Genomic DNA, 22,970 nt, shown 5'->3' on the forward strand with positions numbered 1-22,970 from the left:
ATTCACAGAAGTACATCACTAATGCTGGAAATGTCGCTGAATGTGACACAGCCTTTGGGGATTTTCAAATCTCGACCATGTTTTCTGGAGAATCTCGGTGAACAGGGTGGACAAGCTTGTCAGGCTGAACGTCATCTTCTCATATCATTTTGTCTACAAGGTCATGAGCTGTGACATTCGATGCACTGCCTGTTGTTACATAGGGCAGTGGTTTCGTGGTGAGAAGCGCTAATAATATTGATTGCTAGAAAATATTTCAGTTATTAATGTCGTATGGTGGTCCAGTTCATCACACATTACACCGCATCGTGTCCTCTTTGGCTTTTACTGACTGCCGTATGTCTGTGTAAATGAAGAGTTTGACTGAAAATTGCTGGAAAAGTCACCAAATGTGACAAAGCCTTTAGGGATTTTCAAATCTCAACAATGTTTTCTGGAGAATCTCGGTGAACAGGGTGGACAAGCTTGTCATGCTGGATTCACAGGAGCATGCCGCTAATGTGCTAAGACGACGTAAACGAAGACTGTGACTGAAAATTGCTGGAAATGTTGCTGAATGTGACGCAGCCTTTGGGGATTTTCAAATCTTGATGATGTTTTTTGGAGAATCTCGGTGAACAGGGTGGACAAGCTTGTCAGGCTGAACGTCATCTTCTCATATCATTTTGTCTACAAGGTCATGAGCTGTGACATTCGATGGACTGCCTGTTGTTACATAGGGCAGTGGTTTCGTGGCGAGAAGCGCTAATAGTATTGATTGTTAGAAAATATTTCAGGTATTAATGTCGTATGGTGGTCCAGTTCATCACACATTACACCACATCGTGTCCTCTTTGGCTTTTACTGACTGTCGTATGTCTGTGATTGTATTGAAGAGAGTCGTAGACCAATCACATTACGCGATCGGCTTCAGAGTAGCATGCCGCTAACGCGCTAAGACGAAGTAAACCAGTGTTTCCCAACCTTTAAGTATTTGCGACCCGAGTTTTCATAACAGTTTTAATCGCGCCCCCGCTACCGTTTTTTTGAAAGGAACCCACTAATACCAATTTGTTCTTTTTTAATTAATGATATATCATAGATGCATATTTTATTATACCTACTGTAATGGACAGCCGGGTCCCATGCCTGGCAGAGACGCCCCTACTGCATCTGTTCCGGGGGAGCAGTCATGGACAGTTCAATACCTCCCCCGGGATGTTTGGTGGCAGCCTCCCTGGCAGACGATAATTCCCCTACACGGCGCATGGCTCCATGGGAGATGGAGTCCTCCACAGCCTGGTTGGGGGCTCGGTTGGCCGCCAGGGGGAGCTGCATGGAGTCAGCAGCCTGGCTGGTCATATCTTCAGCCCCACCCGGACGTGCAATTAGGACCAGGAGGTCAAGCACCTGGAACGCTTCCAGGTGGGATATAAAAAGGGCCAGCCACCACCACTCAGGAGAGCCAGAGTCGGGAGGAGGAGGACTAAGCCTTAGGAGGAGTGGTGGTGATAGAAGGATTGTGGTAGTATTTGTGAGTGTTTTGGGACTGTGTTGGGCCTGTGGGATACGGGGAAGGCGTGCCCCACGGCTGAAGAAATATAAAAGATTGTTCTATTTAAGTACGTGCCTCTGCATCAGTCTGTGCCGGGTCAGGCGCTATATAGCATCTTTATTACACTACTTAACTTTTATCGACATTTACCTAACTCTATATTTATTTTTCTATTATCAGAATGTAGTTCAAGTTAATTTCTTTTGGTTTCAATAGATGTATTTTTCATATTTTCGATTCTTGTTTTCTTCTTTTCACATCTTCGTGCCCCCCTTTTTGTTACTTTGCGCCCCCCCTACAGGGGCCCGCACCACAGATTGCGAACCACTGATGTAAACGAAGACTGTGACTGAAAATTGCTGGAAATGTCACCGAATGTGACACAGCCATGGGGGATTTTCAAATCTCGATGATGTTTTTTGGAGAACCTCAGTGAACAGGTTGGACAAGCTTGTCGGACTGAACACCATCTGCTCATAATATTTTGTCTACAAGGTCATGAGCTGTGGTATTTGATGGCCTGCAGCCCCCTGTTGTTACATAGGGCAGTGGTTTCTTAGTATTGATCATTACAGAATATTTCAATTATTAATGTCATTTTGGTGGTTCAGTCTCACAGATCCATCATGCATTGCACCTCATCATTTCCTCTTTGTCCTTTACTGACTGTCGTGACACCCATGGCTTCGCCTATCGATGATGAATTATTATTTCATTTCAAGCTGTTAGTCACCGTCTTTTAATGCAGGAGTACATCAAGAAGAATGAAGATTCAGTGGACTTAAATAATAATTGCCATATGCAAATGGCCATAACAACACAAAAGAGAAGAAGCATTTAAATGAGGGGTGCCCAGCTCCAATCTTGGAGGGCTGCAGGTGTTCATTCTAACCATTTTCTTAATTTGTAACCAGATTCTCCTGCTAATTATCTTCTTTTTCCTTAGTTGTATTGACTTGCTATTTAAGACGCAGACCCCTCAATTGTTTCTTTATCTTTTATTAGGAGTCAAATAATGAGACACAAAGTGAGCCAACACATGACCAGCACCTTGAAAATAAAGAAAGGTGAAGGTCTCAGTGATGTTGATCTTCTCAGGTCCATTAAATGGTTGTCTTGGAAAAAAGAACATCAACAATTTTGGAAATGTCTGCTGTGGTAGAATAAGAGCACCAGCAAGCCATGGTGGCAAGTAATGGATTTAATGAACAACAAGAATCAACTAATTAAGAAACCCGTTGGTGAGAAACAGGTTGGAGTTAGCTGGTCATCTGTTGATGCACATCACATCTCATTTTTGTTTGGCTGCCATTTAAGGAAAAAAGAAATCAATTCAGAAGACGGGGTCTTTGAAAACACAACACTTAAAATGAAGGAAATGGAAGACAATTAACAAAAGGAATTGGAGGCAGGAAGGAAAACCAGCAGCCAAAGTGGCCCTCCAGGATCGGACGTGGACGCCTCTGATTAAGAGTAAAGTTCACAAAATTCAAAACTTACCTATACTTTCGTACGGGATTTGGATGTCGTTGTCTGTCCACATTTTAGTGTAAATAAAAAGACATAGAGGCATCATTCCCATCGCCAAGATTGTAGAACATGCCGTCATGCTTATGCTGAAACAAAAGAGACAGAGAGCTCCGTTTAGGACAGACGTGTCAGTGACACCGGCCTCAAACCAAAATGTCCAGCAGCACAGAGGTGTGCCCACAGAAGAAGACGCAGTCTCTGAATTATTACTATCATCCACATATTTCATAGTCCAACTAATGTTAGTAAAGGGATGCTGGGCGTTATATGCCAGGCAAATGCAACATTTAGGCATTCATTTTTATTCTTAACCTTAATCTGTCACACGCAAGGCAGAAGCCAGCCTGGGATGACACGTCAGTTCATCGTGGACACTCGGCTACTTGCTCACATACAGTTGCCTATTTATTTCCATTTATTTGCTTAGCAGATGGTTTTATCCAAATTGACTTGCAAAAGAAGTCAACATAATCGAGTAAACAGCCATCTGGGGGACTCTTTGAGAACATATGTGACAGGACAAGGTGACAAAACTGATCATCACGTATGAAGAGCTTAAAAAAAATACAAGTGAGTGACAATTCCAGGTCAGGTCAGGTTGAGGATCATCCACTGGTTTCAGCGCATTGCTGCACCCACCACTCGACAAAACAGCTCAGAATCCTGGATGGCAACCCCCCAGGCAGACACAAGGTCCAGTCCCACCCTCTGGAAATGACAATCTATCTGCTGCAGCCAGGTGTTACGTGGGCGTCCCCTTGGCCTGGTCCAGCCACTCAGGTCCTCAGCAGTGAGGGTTCTGTGAGCCAGATCACCCTCGGGTAATCGTGTCACATGGCTGTAGTGCCGTAACTGATGCTTCCTCACAGTGCAGGTCATGTGCCTCATTCGGGACCCCATGAGCAACACAAAGTCACATCAGCAGCACCCAAAGATTCTCCAAAGAGACACGGTACTGAAGGAGTCCAGTCTTCATCTCAGGTCATTGGATAGCGTCCATGACTCTAAAGACTTGGACTTTTGTCCTTTTGCAGAGATATCAGGAGTGGCTTACTTACTTTTGGACTCTTTTGGTGTTACTCATCCGCAACATATGTAATGCAAAGCTGACTGACTGACTCACTCACTATTACCTGTTTGATTTGGCAGGATGGTACATCTACAGCAATGGGTATCCACTAGGAAAGGACATTTCGATATCTACAGTGCATCCGGAAAGTATTCACAGCACATCACTTTTTCCACATATTGTTATGTTACAGCCTTATTCCAAAATGGATTAAATCCATTTTTTCCTCAGAATTCTACACACAACACCCCATAATGACAACGTGAAAAAAGTTTACTTGAGGTTTTTGCAAATTTATTAAAAATAAAAAAACAGAGAAAGCACATGTCCATAAGTATTCACAGCCTTTGCCATGAAGCTCGAAATTGAGCTCAGGTGCATCCTGTGTCCCCTGATCATCCTTGAGATGTTTCTGCAGCTTCATTGGAGTCCACCTGTGGTAAATTCAGTTGACTGGACATGATTTGGAAAGGCACACATCCTGTCTATAGAAGGTCCCACAGTTGACAGTTCATGTCAGAGCACAAACCAAGCATGAAGTCAAAGGAATTGTCTGTAGACCTCTGAGATAGGATTGTCTCGAGGCACAAATCTGGGGAAGGTTACAGAAAAATTTCTGCTGCTTTGAAGGTCCCAATGAGCACAGTGGCCTCCATCATCCGTAAGTGGAAGAAGTTCGAAACCACCAGGACTCTTCCTAGAGCTGGCCCGCCATCTAAACTGAGCGATCAGGGAAGAAGGGCCTTAGTCAGGGAGGTGACCAAGAACCTGATGGTCACTCTGTCAGAGCTCCAGAGGTCCTCTGTGGAGAGAGGAGAACCTTCCAGAAGGACAGCCATCTCTGTAGCAAATCACCAATCAGGCCTGTATGGTAGAGTGGCCAGACGGAAGCCACTCCTTAGTAAAAGGTACATAGCAGCCCGCCTGGAGTTTGCCAAAAGGCACCTGAAGGATTCTCAGACCATGAGAAAGAAAATTCTCTGGTCTGATGAGACAAAGATTGAACTCTTTGGTGTGAATGCCAGGCGTCACGTTTGGAGGAAACCTGGCACCATCCCTACAGTGAAGCATGGTGGTGGCAACATCATGCTGTGGGGATGTTTGTCAGCGGCAGGGACTGGGAGACTAGTCAGGATAAAGGGAAAGATGACTGCAGCAATGTACAGAGACATCCTGGATGAAAACCTGCTCCAGAGCGCTCTTGACCTCAGACTGGGGCGACAGTTCATCTTTCAGCAGGACAACGACCCTAAGCACACAGCCAAGATATCAAAGGAGTGGCTTCAGGACAACTCTGTGAATGTCCTTGAATGGCCCAGCCAGAGCCCAAACTTGAATCCGATTGAACATCTCTGGAGAGATCTTAAAATGGCTGTCCATCCAACCTGATGGAGCTTGAGAGGTGCTGCAAAGAGGAATGGGCGAAACTGGCCAAGGATAGGTGTGCCAAGCTTGTGGCATCATATTCAACAAGACTTGAGGCTGGAATTGCTGCCAAAGGGGCATCGACAAAGTATTGAGCAAAGGCTGTGAATACTTCTGGACATGGGATTTCTCAGTTTGTTTATTTTTAATAAATTTGCAAAAATCTCAAGTAAACGGTTTTCATGTTGTCATTATGGGGTGTTGTGTGTAGAATTCTGAGGAAAAAAATGAATTTAATCCATTTTGGAATAAGGCTGTAACATAACAAAATGTGATCGGCTGTGAATACTTTCTGGATGCACTGCATCAATATATAGATAGATAGATAGATAGATAGATAGATAGATAGATAGATAGATAGATAGATAGATAGATAGATACTTAGGGTACAACTTCCCGTACAACAGAAAAACAAAATCTCAGAAACGTTTGGACTGATTTGATTAATATTCAGTGACATTATAGAAAAATATGAGAAAATCAGCCACCCGGTATTTTTCTATTTCTCTATATTTATCGGCTATAAAGCAAGTGGGGTATTCATAGGCAGGGCATCCATTTGTTTTCCCTCAGTGGTGATCACGTAGAGAAATGTGGCATGCAGCTCGTGCAAACAAAAAAAAGAAAAATCAAACCACCACAAGCAGAACCGCACAACTCTGCTGGAAAGTGGCAAAGGGGAGATGCCCTGCACAGGAAAAAAGAGACAAGGTGGTGGACCGAATGGAAACTGAGATGTGAAATGGACAAAGAAAAGTTCAGCAAAACTCAAAGACTTAGTTGGGTACACGCAGTACTCCCAGGTCTGTTGACGTCTTCTTACTGAGTACAACACAATCCGGGAGCGACAGTGTGCCGCGATCGGTTTAAACGCTTGCACAGGCAGAACATGCAGGAGGTGGACATTGTATGTAGTTCACGGTATAATTATTTCTTTTTACCTGTTCTTTTCTGTACAACGCTTATAACGTTCGATTCATTGCATGGGCCACGTAAACATGCCCCCCATAAACGCCAATGCTGTGTGTAGTAATAATCATATATTGCTTTTGATCGAAACCCTGCAAAACTTTATAACAGTACAAGATTACAGATCAAAGCATCACATTCATTTCTGACCGACGCTAACATTTTTACAGGATCTGCTACAGGGTCAGATTACATTTACACCCAGCATTCCCACAATTCCTACTAATTATTTGATTCAACTCAGAAGAGTACGCCTTCTAGTAAATCCGTGCTTTCCAATGACCATCAACAAAAGCCGAGTCACTAGGAAAAGCAGGAACTGAATGAAAGCAGGAATGTTTTACTCATAGACAACCTGTTCTAGAGTGAGGGGCTTCAGTTAATTCATAATATCAGCCCTTGGAAAACAAAACAACAATATTGTGTACGGAAAAGTACTCAATTAATCCGATTAACTGACGGCACATTAGAACAATCTGGACGAGAGCAGGCCTCTCAGCCTTACAAAGCTCATTAATCCTGTCCACTTAATTCTTCTAAAGTAACGTCAAGTCGAGTTTTGAACGTCCATAACGTCCTACTGTCTATCACACTACTTGGTCACTTATTCCATGTGTCTGTGCTGCTGTATGTAAAGATAAACTTCCTAATGTTTGTGGAAATTTACCCTTCATAAGTTCCCAACTGTGTCCCCATGTTCTTGCTGCAGAATTTATATTAACCTCCTTGGTGTTAACCTCAAGTGTAACTTGGGCTTGGAATTCTGTATAAATACAGTTAAATCCAAGTTAGACTTAGGGTGACATGTAACGATACGCTTTACAGTGTTAAGCCTGAGTTACTCGTCAGCTTCAGTTAATTAATAATTTCAGTCACTCTTAAACAAAATAGCAGCAACAAACATTGTGTACAGAAAAGAATTCAGTCCGATTAACTGACAGCACTATAGTAGAACATTAGAAAGCTTCAGTTGAGAAAAGGCCATTCAGCCCAACAGAGCTCACCAGTACTATCCACATAAGATAACAAGTTGAGAGTCGAAAGTTCCTAAAGTCCTCCTGTCTACCACACTACTTAGTAGCTTATCTGTGGTTCTCTGCGTGAAGAAAAACTTCCTAATGTTTGTGTGAAATTTACCTTCACAAGTTACCAGCTGGAATTAAAGAACAAGTTTAATTCACGACAAGAATCGGCGCCTAATTAAGCAACTGGTTGGAGTTTGAGGCCTTGACTTAGTTGGTCTTCTGTTGGCTTCACTCACTTTACATGTCATTTCTGTTTAAGAAACGAGATGAAGCAATTCAGAGGAACAATGAAGCAATTCTGGGGAACAAATCTTAAAAAACAAGTCAATTAAAATGAATTCACAAGAAGTTAATTAGCAGCAAAAACAGGCCACTAATTAAGAAAAGGGTTAGAATGAAAACCTGCAGCCTCGGTGGTCCTCCAGAACCAGAGTTTGAGATCCCTACTTTACACCATTAGAACAGACTGGACGAGAAGAAGCCATTTAGCCCAACCAGTCCTGTCCACCTCATTCTTCCAAAATAACATCAAGTGGAGTTCTGAAGGTCCCTAAAGTCCTCTTGTCCACCACCCTACTTGGTCTCTTATTCCAAGTGTCTGTGGTTCTCTGTATGAAGAAAAACTTCCTAATGTTTGTGTGAAATTTACCTTCACAAGTTTCCAGCTGTGTCCCCGTGTTCGTGATGAACTCATTTTTCAAGTCACCGTCTTGACCCACTGGGCTAATTCGCTTCATAATTTTAAACACTTCAGTCAGGTCTGGTCTTCATCTCCTATAAAGACTCAGCTCTTTTAAACTTTCCTTATAACTCATCTCCTGTAGCCCTGAATCAGCCTCGTCGATCTTCTCTGGACTTTTTCTAGTGCTACTATGTCTTTATGGAGACCCAAACTGCACACATGACTTCAGACGAGGCTTCACCAGTGTGTTATAAAGCTTGAGCAGAACCTCCTGTGACTTGTACTGCACACATCAAGGCGCTATATAACCTAACATTCTGTTAGCCTTCTTAATGGTGTCTGAACACTGTCTGGCAGTTGATAGCGTCAACTCCACTACGACTCCTAAGCCCAGTCACAGTCTCGATCCACTTGACTAATTCCCTTCATCAGTTTAAACACTTCAGTCAGGTTTCCCCTGTAAAGGCTCAGCTCTTTTAGTCTTTCCTCATAACTCATCCCCTGTAGCCCTGGAATCAGCCTAGTCGCTCTTCTCTGGACCTTTTCTAGTGCTGCTCTGTCCTTTTTGTAGACCAAAACTGCACACAGGACTCCAGACGAGGCCTCACCAGTGTGTTATAAATTTTGAGCAGAACCTCCTGTGACTTGTACTCACACATCAAGGCGCTATATAACCTGACATTCTCTTAGCCTTCTTAATGGCTTCTGAACACTGTCAGGAGTCCGCTATGACACCTAAATACTTCTCATAAGGTGGACTTTTGATTTTCTGACCACCCATTCTGTTAGCCTTCTTGATGGCTTCTGAACATTGTCTGGAAAGTGACAGTGATGAGTCCACTACGACTCATAAATCCTTCCCATAACGGTGGACTTTTAATTTTCAAACCTCACTTTTTAAATTCCAATGTGTAATTCTTTACATTTACTGACATTATATTTCATCGTCCACAAGCCTGTCTGCTGTCCAAGTCCCTCTGTGATGACTCAACAGATTCTCGATGATCTGCCTGTCCACCTCACTTGGCATAATCTGCAAACTTAACCAGCTTGTTCTTGATATATTCCTATCTAAATCATTTCTATATATTACAAATAGCAGCAGCCCCAGCACTGCCCCCTGCTGGTCACCATTCCTAACGTCACCCAATTCTGATGAGATTCTTCGTACCATCGCCAATTCTGCACCCATCTGCACACCATACCCTGAATTCCCACCCTCTCATGGAGCGGCTGCTGCTTCACCACCTGAGGCCACAGGTCCACCACGCCCTCGACCCTCTGCAGTTTGCATACCAGGAGAAGGTGGGAGTGGAGGATACCATCATCTACATGCTACACCGATCCCTCTCCCACTTGGACAGAGGCAGTGGTGCAGTAAGAATTATGTTTCTGGACTTCTCTAGCGCCTTCAACACCATCCAACCTCTGCTCCTTAAGGACAAGCTGACAAAGATGGTAATAATAATAATAATACATTTTATTTATATAGCGCCTTTCCCATGCTCAAGGCACTTAGTAGATTCATACCTGGTGGCATGGATCGTGGACTATCTTACAGACAGACCTCAGTATGTGTGTCTCGGGAACTGCAGGTCTGACATTGTGGTCAGCAGCACAGGAGCGCCGCAGGGGACTGTACTTTCTCTGGTCCTGTTCAGCCTATATACATCAGACTTCCAATACAACTCGGAGATCTGCCACGTGCAAAAGTTCGCTGACAACACTGCTATCATGGGCTGCATCAGGAGTGGGCAGGAGGAGGAGTATAGGAACCTATTTAAGGAAGGACTTTGTTAAATGGTGCGACTCAAACCACCTACACCTGAACACCAGCAAAACCAAGGAGCTGGTGATGGATTTTAGGAGGACCAGGCCCCTCATGGACCTCGTGATCATCAGAGGTGACTGTGTGCAGAGGGTGCAGACCTATAAATACCTGGGAGTGCAGCTGGATGATAAACTGGACTGGACTGCCAATACTGATGCTCTGTGCAAGAGAGGACAGAGCCGACTATACTTCCTTAGAAGGCTGGTGTCCTTCAACATCTGCAATAAGATGCTGCAGATGTTCTATCAGACAGTTGTGGTGAGAGCCCTCTTCTACGCGGTGGTGTGCTGGGGAGGCAGCATAAAGAAGAGGGACGCCTCACTTCTGGACAAACTGGTGAGGAAGGCAGGCTCTATTGTAGGCATGGAGCTGGACAGTTTAACATCTGTGGCAGAGCGACGGGCGCTGAGCAGACTCCTGTCAATCATGGAGAATCCACTGCATCTACTGAACAGGATCATCTCCAGACAGAGGAGCAGCTTCAGCGACAGACTGCTGTCACCGTCCTGCAACACTGACAGACTGAGGAGATCGTTCCTCCATCACACTATGTGACTCTTCAATTCCACCAGGTTGGTAAACGTTAACATTATACAAAGTTACTGTCTGTCTGTATACCTGCATTGTTATCAATCTTTAATTTAATATTGTTCTTTATCAGTATGCTACTGCTGGAGTATGGGAATTTCCCCTTGGGATTAATTAAGTATCTATCTATCTATCTATCTATCTATCTATCTATCTATCTATCTATCTATCTATCTATCTATCTATCTATCTATCTATCTATCTATCTATCTATCTATCTATCTATCTATCTATCTATCTATGTATTATATAGTGTCTTTCATATCTATCTATCTATCTATCTATGTATTATATAGTGTCTTTCATATCTATCTATCTATCTATCTATCTATCTATCTATCTATCTATCTATCTATCTATCTATCTATCTATCTATCTATCTATCTATCTATCTTATATAGTACCTTTCATATCTATCTATGTAATTTAATGATCCTGCCAACTATACTAAAAGTAAAATCTATCTATCTATCTAGTGACACCTTATTAAATGCTTTCTGACTGTCCAGATGAATACCACAACTAACTGCCATAATCTTAGGAAAGTTTCTGGGTGAAGCCGAGTGACGCAAGTAGCTTAACATGAAATATAAAACACAATAACGTATGCATACAGTCAGAGGGTTTGAATACATTCTGAGTCCACTTCAGTGAGAAATATAACAAAATGACACGTTATCCACTGTATTTAAATATAAATTATTCTCCCCACCCTTCCTTGGACTTTCTCGTGTTTTATTGCTTTGTAACACTGAATTGCAGTTCATTTAATTTGTTTCAGTTTTTGTTTTTTTCCATCATTAGTAAAAGACCCTTCAATGTTGCAGTGAAAACAAATCTCTACAGAGTGATCTCACTTTATTACGGTTATTAAACACACAATCATTAATTCAATTCTGGGGGATTCAATGTTGTAAAACAATAAAACTTGAAAAGTCCAAGGAAGTGAAATCTTTTTATATGCCCAGTAAAAGATGGAGAGATAAGCAGGGAGGCTACCATACACCCAGGGAACAAATTCTCAGAAACTCTCCATGTCCTGTCGTAACGCCCTCAAAACGGCCCCAGCTCTTCCTGCACCAGATGTTGAAAACATTCTTTTGAGATTGTGGTCCATGTTGAGATGATTGCATCACTTGGCTTCTGCTGAATCGTCTGCTGCATCTTCATGCTAATGATCTCCCTGTTCTAACACATCCCAAGGGGTTCTATTGGATTCATATCTTCACTCACTGGGCATGAAACCAGTTTGAGACAACTTTTACCTTGTGAACACTGTGCAGTATCATGCCTGAGATAGCCATTAGAAGATGAGTAATTTGTGGACATGAAGATGCACATGCTCAGAATCAATATGGGAGATGGTAGAAGGCGGGAGGAAGACGCAGCGTGGCACCCCACTGAATGCCAGGGGTGGCAGTAGTGCAGTGGTTAAGGCTTTGGACCTTAATCTCTGAGGTTGTGGGTTTGAATCCCACCACTGATAACATGTGACCCTGAGCAAGCCACTTTACCCACCTGTGCTCCAATTGGAGTAGACAAAAAGAAATGTAAGCAATTGTATCTTAAACATTATAAGTCGCTTTGGATAAAAGTGTCAGCCAAATAAATAAATGTAAATGATGGCAGGGACCTGAAGATGTGTAAAGTCTGCGGAGGCCCCTAAAGCATAAGAAAAGGAGGTCGTCAGTTTTAGAAAGGAAGTGCTGTGTCTTGGGATTGTTTCTAAGGGATGGATTCAAGCAAGAATTGATTGATATTAATGGACCCAAAGTGCGACAAGAGAACATTCCCCACACGATCACACCACCACTACCACCAGACTGGATTGTTGTGACAAAGAAGGCGGGGTGCCTGGATTCATGCTGGTGGCACCTGCCGACTGTGTCCCTCAGTGTAAACCGAGATTCACCACAACAGGTGACATCTTTCTAGTCTTCAGCCATCCAGTTTTTGGTGACCCGGTGCCCACTGCAGCCTCAGCTTTCTATTCTTGGTTGACAACTTGATATGGTCTTGTGCTGTTGTAGCCCATCTGCTTCAAGATTTGACGTGTTGTGCTTTTGGTATCAGACGCCTGCTGCTGTGTCACGTGGAGCTCTGTTTTTGGGGCCTGTTTTGATCTTGTTATATACGCTCTAGTTGGGACAGGAGTTCACTAAAGACATTGTGTTGTGCAACAGCAGGAATGAGGAAGTTGGAGGAATGGAGAAGGATTTTGGAAGACAGAGGATTGGAGATAAATTGGAAGAGAGAATATATTCTTAATTTCTCCTTGGGGACAAATAAATACAGTGCCTTTCACTATCTATCTTATATCTATCTATCTATTATATAGTGCCTTTCATATCTATCTATCTATTCCACAGTCTCTAAATTAGCCTTCCATTAGGGAGCACAACCTACTCAAACCTTAACCCTAACCTCATCCTTACCTAGTTCTCAATTTGTCCCTGATGTTCTATCCCCCTTGGAACTAACTGTAAATATATATTTCTTCTTCTTTCTCCTCATTTTTTCCTACTTCTATGTGGGATTGATGTGCCTGACCAACCTTCTCCAAACAGCTCGGTCCTGCACCTCCTCCCCAGTCAGTCCCTTTTCCTTCAGATCTTCTTCTACTTTATCCACCCACCTCTGCTATCACCTCCCTCACTTTCTCTTCCCCTGGACTTTCGTTCCCATCACTCTTCCACCCACATATCAATCGTCTCTCCTCCTCACATGTCTATACTACCTCAAACTACTTTCCTGTCATTTCTTAGATTTCTCTCCCACTTTTGCTGGCCCTCTGATGGTCTCATGTCTTATTCTGTCCATTTTTGTAACTCCACACATCCATCTCCACCTTCTCATTTCTGCCACATCCAACTACTTCTCCTGCTCTGCTCCCTTTGCTGCGTTTCTCAGCTCCAGACATCTTTGCTGGTCTCAAAAGCCTCACCTTTAACCTTCTCCTTAATTCTTTGATCACACAGTACTCCAGCTATCATCTGTGCACTGCTGCCTATGTGTTATCTCTGCATCTAATTCTCCATCTTGGGCTACCTCTGACCTCCAGATATTTAAATGTATCCACTCTTATCAGTGGCTCTCCCTGCAGGCTCAGTTCTGAACCCCAGTCATCATTAAACCTCACATAGTTAGTCTTCTTCTAATTTATCTTCAACCCTCTATCTTCCAAAGCCCTTCTCCGTTCTTCCAATTTCCATTTCCTCTTTTCTGGGACTACACAACACAAAGTCATCAGCACAAAGCCTGCACCGGGGGGATTGGTCGTTTATCCCATAAGACTCAACACATCCATCACCATATCAAAGAGATAAGGACTTCAAGAACACCCCTGATCCTCTAACTGGGGTCTTCTCTGCTACCTCAACACTGCTCCAAACTTGTGTCCTCACACCCTCCTAGAAAATATATACAATATATATATATATATATATATTTATATATATATATATATATACACTAGGGGCTCCACCCTCTGCTCGCTTCGCTCGCCCACCCCGGTGTTTAGTTAACCGGATATACAATTTCAAGAGAATGTTATTTTCATGGGAATTGTTACATATGCACTATTTTCACTTTTACTTTAAAACTTTAGTAAGAACAATATTTGGAATCGACTTTTCTTCAAGATCGCATTGAATTTTGATTCCGTGTTTGGACTTACATTGTGACAACACAACGTATAACTGCCCGTGAGTGAATATCGTTTCTTTCTCTCTAATAAATAAAACGTTTTTCTCGAATGTTTGTCCATGCTCTTTCTTCTTCGCTTAGTCATTGACGTGTCATCTAGAACATATAAAATTACTGTCCTGACAAAATTTATAAGAGCTGAGAGCGCAGGAAGGTGTCTGACAAAAGCATTCACACAACTGAGAGGTTAGATGACGGTGGTCTTGTTTGAAAATGGTTGTAAGTATGACGTGACTTGAAAGAATCTCATGTTAAAAGTCTCCGTCTCACAGGACTTCATACTGTAACAATGTTTTTGGAATCTTTTAATTCTCGCTGGCAACACAAATTAGACGATCTACAAGTCTCTGACTTAAAGTTTAAATCCGAACAATATATTCAATCTCTTTTTGCTGTTCCATTATTTCACTGAGTAATAACTTCCATTTGTTTGCACTAATGTGATCCTTACTATCCTTTTTTTGAGACTTTTGAATTTTCGTACTTCCATTATCTCTAACCTGCTCTGCATGTTTACCACGCCAACGTTTTTTGAATCTTTTAATTCTTGCAGATACGCCTCTTAATTGGGAAGAAACACTACTTTTTTTTATTTGATGGCAACACGAATTACACGATCTACAAGTCTACAACTTAAAGTTTAAATCCAAACAATATATTTGATCTCTGTTCACTGTTCCATTATTTCACAGAGTAATAACTTTCATTTGTTTGCGCTAATGTGATCTTTACTATCCTTTTTTGAGACTTTCGAATTTTCGTACTTCCATTATCTCGAACCTGCTCTGCATGTGTACCGCGCCAACATTTTTGAATTCTTTATGACGTTCTACTTTTTCATTCTGACCTGTCATTGTTTAAACGTCTTAAACAACTATTATCATACATAGATAATTTCTGTATTATCTATATCCATTATTTATTTATTATATTACATATTTATTGACTATATTTATGTATCTAGATTGCATAATAACATACATTGCATCAGTCTTATCTTTGCACAATGTCTTGTCTTGTTTGGTTTTTACTTTTAATTTTAAATTTTAAATTTAAACTTTAATTTAAATTCTATTTTTAATTTAATTTAACTTTTTTATTTGCACTTCATGTTATTATACTGTGGACCCTGAGCTTCGCAATTTCATCTATCTGTATACTTGTATATGGCTGAGATAACAATAAAGTTCGCTTTCACATTTGACTTTGACATCTACTCTTTGTGTTTTATTTCTGGCCCTGGGTCTTGGCACAAAGTCTCGGCTCACGGGACGTATAAGTGTCTCTCCAAGAAAATCACATCTTGTCTCCTTCCAAGATTTTTTTTATTATATATATATATATATATATATATATAGATAGATAGATAGATAGATAGATAGATAGATAGATAGATAGATAGATAGATAGATAGATAGATAGATAGATAGATAGATAGATAGATAGATAGATAGATAGATAGATAGATAGATAGATAGATAGATACTTTATTAATCCCAAAGGGAAATTCACATTCTCCAGCAGCAGCATACTGATACAATAAACAATTAAATTAAAGATTGATAATAATGCAGGTAAAAAACAGACAATAACTTTGTATAATGTTAACGTTTACCCCCCCGGGTGGAATTGAAGAGTCACATAGTGTGATGGAGGAACGATCTCCTCAGTCTGTCAGTGGAGCAGGACGGTGACAGCAGTCTGTCGCTGAAGCTGCTCCTCTGTCTGGAGATGATACTATATATATTATAATTATATATATATATATATATATATATATATATATATTTATTTATGTATATACATGCATTTTATGGTTACATTGGTATTTTTAAACAGATGGAGTTCAGGTTGTGGCATGAGTGTCCCTATCTGTTACGCCAGTTGCTGTCCTTGTCATTATTACTGTAAGCTCAACACAATTTGGCTCGTAGATTTGTGATGACAGCTGAGATTTCATACGATTGAAGACTTACTTATTAACTGTTAAACTGATCTCCTCTGATTCATAGATCTTGCTAGCCTTGATCATTTTCCAAGTTATACTCAGCAGAGGGGTGGCACAGCTGTGTCACCCACTGCCTCACAACAAGAAGACCAGGACTCAAATGCCAGCTACTCCCTGGGCTGAGTTTCCATGTTCTGGCCATGTCCGCATGGCTTCCCCCTGCCCCACAGTCCAAAGACCTTGAAGGTTCAGTGGATTGGCTTGCTAGCTAACCCCCCTGAGCTGGCGCCCTGTCCAGGGATTGTTCTTGCCTTGTGCCCATTGCTCCAGCTTCTCAACATCCCTGCTCTAGATGAGCGGGCTTTTAAAAATGGATGGATGGGTTTCTCAGGTGGTCTAAACCTCATGCCATCTTCCTGATTTGTGATCCTCACGAAGGTCTCATGTTTCCCACCTGGTGTGTGGGGTCCTTTTTGGGCTTATGAAACAGGTACCCTGACGATGGGTCGGAAAGATTTCTAAAATCAAGATCTTTATGGGCCAGCTAATTGGTCGTGACAATGGTCAGCAATCCCAACACGGCCTCCTGGGTGTTACAACTCATTTCTAACTTCTCAATAAATCTCATCTGGCATCTCCATGACTTGCGCCACAAACAAAACACATGAATGAACAGTCCAAGGAGATGACCAGAAAGTCACAACTGCTTACCTCAGGTCCATGTCGCCGTCCAACCAATAGGCAATGATATTGGAGCTCGATCCCCCAGGGCAGCAGCCCATGATCATGATGACGATGGCTTGAACGGGATGCACTTGGAAGGCGAGGGACAAGAGGAAGGCTGTCAGCGGCATGATGCCAAACTGGCAGAGGAAGCCCACAAAGATACCCCATGGCCTCCTAACGTGAGCCCACAGCCTGCTCGCTTCCACAGTGCAGCCCATGGCAAACATGACGATGGCCAGCATCACCGTCAGCACGATGCTGAGAACCAGGCTCAGAATTTCATTGAAGTTGTCATGTGGCATCAGACAGGAGGTGCCATTGCAGTGTGTGGCATTCTCTAGGCAAACCTGAGGGTCCATTTTTCCAAGTCTTCCGTGGGATTCGAAGTCTCAGTGGCAGGAGGGACAAGTGCAAGGCGACTTGGGCCACTCTCACTATTTAAACCCTGCAGAGGAAATAAAAAAGCAGTAAACTCTCCCACATTTTATGAGCTCCATTATAAGAAAGGTGTAGTCATGTCATTGTTGGAACGTCAGAAAAACGAACCATAATATCCCATAAATGTCAATGGCACTTCTTTTTATTGACCCGGCTCTTAACTTTTATTGCCCCATTACTGTACAGAAATGTACCACAGGTTACAAATCCTTAAAAGATGATAAAAGCAGAAAAGATGCGGCGGCCGTGAATTCCAGCACATTGAGCCTGTTACTCGAATGATTTCCTCATGTTGGGAGGATTGCACTGCAATGTACAGTTCTTAGGTAATTCAAAGGTGTGTCCGGGGCGAAACGATTTCAATTTCCAAGGTTAAATCACAAAAAAAAAAAAAAAAAATTCATACTTGGCCTCCTGACACAGGCTGTCTGAAGTGCTGTGAAGATGACGAAGATCTCGATTACCGCGGCTCCCTCACGGTAGGACTTCCAGATTGGATCACTTAACCCGATCTGTTCAGCAACGGTCCATTCACCAGGTGAGCTCCCTCTACTGGATACAAAATGCAATGGCAGTCCGACACAAGCACCTCCATCTCCTTCTATTACAACCTTCTGTAAGCCTCAACCACGTCCAACTGATTCTGACCTCCTGACCCTGAGGTAGCTGAGGTACCCTCTTTTATGGACCTGGGAGTACTTCTAGTGCTATGACATGGACCTTAACGAAGCACTTCTGAGTCACATAAGTCCCCCATAACAGGGATATCCAGTCTTCATAGAGTGTGACCCCCAACAAGGCTTGCCCTTCCACACTACAAGTCCCAGACGACCCTGCAGGTGCCCAGACAGGGTCCTTGTCAGAGGTGCATGACCACCTCTCACACTTGGGGTACAAACATCTGTTATCAGTTCCTCCTGAATGGGATAGAAATTAGTGATCCTCTGGCCAGGGTGCACCTCTTTTCTTGTTATCTCACCATTATGGCCTCCCAGCTGGGTAGCACATTATCCCCTATCCCAGTTGGGATGCTGGTCCTTCCACTCCCACACTGACTGTACAAACTGTGTGAGATTGTCATCACAGAATAGTGACTGGTAAAGAAAAAAATTAAAGATCTCACCAGCTTATGACATTGGCACCTATTATTATTTATTCATTTATTTAGCCTGACACCTTCATCCAAGGTGACTCACAAAGCAAGTTATGTACAGTCAGTCAGTCAGTCATTGTCCAAACCAGGGTCATGGGGTTCTGCTGGAGCCAATCCCAGCCAGCACAGGGCGCAAGGCAGGAACAAACCCCAGGCAGGGTGCCAGCCCACCACAGGGCACACACACACACCAAGCACACACTAGAGACAATTTAGGATCGCCAATGCAACTAACCTGCATGTTAGACTGGACTGCGGGAGGAAACTGTGGGGGAAAACATCCAGTGAGTGGCAGTTCTCTAGGAAAAAATGCTGTGTTGATGCCAGAGGTCAGAGGAGAATGGCCAGACTGGATTGAGCTGATAGAAAGGCAACAGGAACTCAAATAAGCACTCATTACAAGCGAGGTGTGCAGAAGAGTAGCTCTAAACATACAACACGTCAAACCTTGAAGCAGGTGGGGGGCTACAGCAGCAGGAGACCACACCAGGTGCCACTCCTGTCAGCTAAGAACAGGCAACTGAGGCAACAATTCACACGGCTCACCAAAATTGGTCAAGAGAAGATTTGTAAAGCGTTGCCTGGTCTGATGAGTCTCGATTTCTGCTGCAACTTTCAGATGGTAGAGTCAAAATTTGACATCAACAACATGAAAGCATGGATCCATCCTGCCTTGTAAAAAATGGTTCAGGTCTCTGGTGCTGGTGGTGGTGTGATGGTGTGGTTGATATTTTCTTGGCACACTTTGGGCCCCTTAGTACCAACTGAGCATCATTGAAATGACACAGCTTACCTGAGTGTTGTTGCTGACCACATGTCCATCCCTTTAGATAGATAGATAGATAGATAGATAGATAGATAGATAGATAGATAGATAGATAGATAGATAGATAGATAGATAGATAGATAGATAGATAGATAGATAGATAGATAGATAGATAGATAGATAGATAGATTGCTGATCTAGTTGCTGTCTAGATATCAATACGCCCGCCTACCCCCTGGAGAGTGTTGTTCACTTGGTTGGCTGTTGTGAAATGATTCTGCGATCATCCACCACTGTTGTCTTCCGTGGACGTCCAGGTCTTTTTGCGTTGCTGAGTTCACCAGTGCTTGCTTTCTTTCTCAGGATGTACCAAACTGTAGATTTGGCCACTCGTAATATTGGAGCAATTTCTTGGATGGGTTTTTTCTGTTTTCGCAGCTTAAGGATGGCTTCTTTCACCTGCATGGAGAGCTCCTTTGACCGCATGTTGTCTGTTCACAGCAAAATCTTCCTCATGCAAGCACCACACCTCAAATCAACTCCAGGCCTTTTATCTGCTTAATTAATAAGGACATAACGACGGACTTGCCCACACCTGCCCATGAAATATCCTTTGAGTCAATTGTCCAATTACTTTTGAGCCCCTGAAATGAAGGGATTGTGTTATAAAAATGCTTTAGTTCCCTCACATTTTTATGCAATCGTTTTGTTCACCCCACTGAATTAAAGCTGAAAGTCTGCACTTCAACTGCATCTGAGTTGTTTCATTTAAAATTCATTGTGGTAATGTACAGAACCAAAATTAGACAAAAGTTGTCTCTGTCCAAATATTTATGGACCTAACTGTATATAGATTTGACATATTAACCTCCACTTGGAACCCTGCTCACTTATGAGGATTATTTATTTTTATTCATTTCACAGAAATGGCACTGCAAGTTTGCGAACACTTTTTTGTTTTATAATAAAAGCATACGAACCACTTTGCACAAACCCCTTGCACACTGTGTGTCTTCATTTGCCCGGCTCCTTCTTAGGTATATTATGAACAGTTCTGGGTTTAGCTCATTCCAGAAGCTACTAAGGAGTGTAGAACCCTCCAAAACCATCACAGCACCATTTACAGTGGAACCTCGGTTCACAACCATAATTCGTTCCAAAACTCTGGTCGTAAACTGATTTGGTCGTGAACCGAAGCAATTTCCCCATAGGATTGTATGTAAATACAATTAATCCGTTCCAGACCATATGAACTGTATGTAAATGTATATTTCTTTTAAAGATTTTTAAGCACAAATATAGTTAATCTTATATATAATTTGCCAGCCTACTCACTCACTCACTCACTCACTCACTCACTCACTCACTCACTCACTCACTCACTCACTCACTCACGTCCGTCCAAAGCCGAATGCGCAGTCGCCTTCTGCACAGCTGCCTGAAAAACCTTACGAGACCGGCATCACATTGAACAACAGAGAAAACTAACATTGCAGGAGTTCACGCTAATAGCTTTACGACCCGATCGCTGTAAACACTTTTTTTTTAATGAGTTTTGAGCACAGGGGAAAAAAAAAGGAACATTTGAACAAATCCGAACTTTATTTAAAAACCAACCATAAGCAACGAAGAAAGTAACATTGCAGGAGTTCATGCTAATAGCCTTATGACTTTTGTAAACTTTTTTTTAATGAGTTTTAAGCACAGGGAAAAAAATGACATTTGAAAAATCAGAAATTTAACAAACAACCAAGAAAGTAACATTGCAACAATTCATGCTACAAACTGAAAAATGAACATTTGAAAAAACCGTAATACAAAAACTAACCATAAACCACCAAGAAAACTCACCTTGCATGAGTCGAGTTCTGACATGAAGGAAGTGAGGAGGAACTGAGTGGAGAAATTCCTCACTTTCGCCACTCGTAGAAGGATAGTTTTGCAGCAAATCGCCATGAATCTTCCTGGCTTTCTCGTATAACATCGCCTCGCTTACGCTATCCCCTGCAAGTTGCTTCTCGTTCAGCCACACTAGCAACAGTTTTTCCACCTCTTCCAGCACTTGAGGCCTCTGCCTGGTTAACACTGTAACTCCTTATGCAACATCAGCTGTTTTAATAGACTCTTTCTGCTTTAGAATAGTCAAACTCGTAGATTTTGACTTTTTTGTACTCAGCAGCAAGATCAGTAACACAAACGCCACGCTCATACTTTTCAATAATTTCTTTCATTACTTCGATTTCAATTTTCTTCAAAACTTTCTTCTCACCACTTTTCACTTGCTTAGAAGCCATGGTTAACTGCAAAAGCACACGAAATACTGTAGAGCACAAAGAGTTCACAGCGAAAGCATGCACGTCTGACCGAGAACAACACAACATGTGCGGAAATCATCGGCGCGCACAAACCGAAAGGGAAACTGGCTTGTTCGTATAGCGAGTGTGTGGTTGTGAACCGAGGCAAAAGTTTGCCGAACTTTTTTGGTCGTAAACCGATTTGTACGTGTACTGAGACGTTCGTGAACCGAGGTTCCAGTGTACACATTTAGATTAAGCCTTTAGCACTAAAACATAAGTAACACGATCGTTATAATTTGTTACTAACCCTCACCTATTCTGTTTCTCTTCTCGGTACTCAAATGTGGCACTTGGTGCCACGGACCACCTGCCAAGTTGTTCTGCCTGCCTAAGGTAAAGTCATCCCTGATGGAGGCTTGCAGGAATCATGGGGTAGAGGGATCCTTTTATCGGATTGGCTGGTCCAGCACTGACTTAGCTGTGGAATGGCCAATAGAGGGAGGCAGCTTGATGCCAGAGGTCTCTAGGACTCTAAACAAATCCAAATTATATTACTGTATATGATATCATCTACTGTTAAATTCTGCTCCATACTTGTAAATGTTTTATTTTTTATACTGTATTGAGGATTTGTTCTGTTCTGTGCATTGTATTTTATTGACTCCCTTCTTTTTGACACCCACTGCACACCTAACCTACCTGGAAAGCGGTCTCTCTTTGAACTGCCTTTCCTAAGGTTTCTTCCATTTTTCCCTACAAGGTTTTTTTGGGAGTTTTTCCGTTGTCTTCTTAGAGAGTCAAGGCTGGGGAGCTGTCAAGAGGCAGGGCCCGTTAAAGCCCATTGGGACACTTCTTGCGTGATTTTGGGCTACTATACAAAAATAAATTGTATTGTATTGTATTAAAAAGATAAGAGCCGATCGTACACCCCGTTGTCTCTCCACTCCTGACTTTAAACCACCTAACAGTCTGATCCCTGCCTGTTGTCTTTGAGAAATCGGTCTAATAAAACGTGAAGGGAAAACCCATCTCGGGAATTGTAATCCAGAGTTGTATGCATGCATGCACTAAATGCCTTCTAATCAATCAATAAATAAAAGTTCAATAGAACTTCTCTGGGATTACTCTTATGTTTACCATTTGGTATCTTGATTTCTGTCTGGAGTGAAATCCTCTTTGCTTCACAGTAATCTCAACTTTGATTGGAGTCCTTATCCTGCTCATAATCGCTGATAAGAATATCTTGCTGGCATGTGGAGCCAGTGAAATCATTCAATAACTGTG

At 42.3% G+C, this 22,970-nt stretch overlaps 1 protein-coding gene across 2 annotated transcripts in view; it reads right to left on the reverse strand.

Annotated features, from left to right (window-relative positions):
- Positions 1-22,970, reverse strand: part of slc10a2 (solute carrier family 10 member 2) — a 60,665-nt gene that overhangs the window by 20,014 nt on the left and 17,681 nt on the right. The window contains exons 1-3 of one of the 2 annotated variants that reach the window (XM_051926361.1): positions 18,303-18,417; positions 17,018-18,113; positions 3,035-3,150 (exon numbers count right to left, since the gene is read on the reverse strand). In XM_051926361.1, the coding sequence (XP_051782321.1) occupies positions 3,035-3,150; positions 17,018-17,391 (490 nt within the window). In that variant the 5' untranslated portion in view covers positions 17,392-18,113; positions 18,303-18,417. Of the gene's footprint in view, positions 1-3,034; positions 3,151-17,017; positions 18,114-18,302; positions 18,418-22,970 lie in introns of those variants that run through there. The other variant, XM_028799219.2, reaches the window with a different exon arrangement.

Source organism: Erpetoichthys calabaricus, chromosome 4, assembly GCF_900747795.2.
Source record: "Erpetoichthys calabaricus chromosome 4, fErpCal1.3, whole genome shotgun sequence".
Lineage (NCBI taxonomy): Eukaryota > Metazoa > Chordata > Cladistia > Polypteriformes > Polypteridae > Erpetoichthys > Erpetoichthys calabaricus.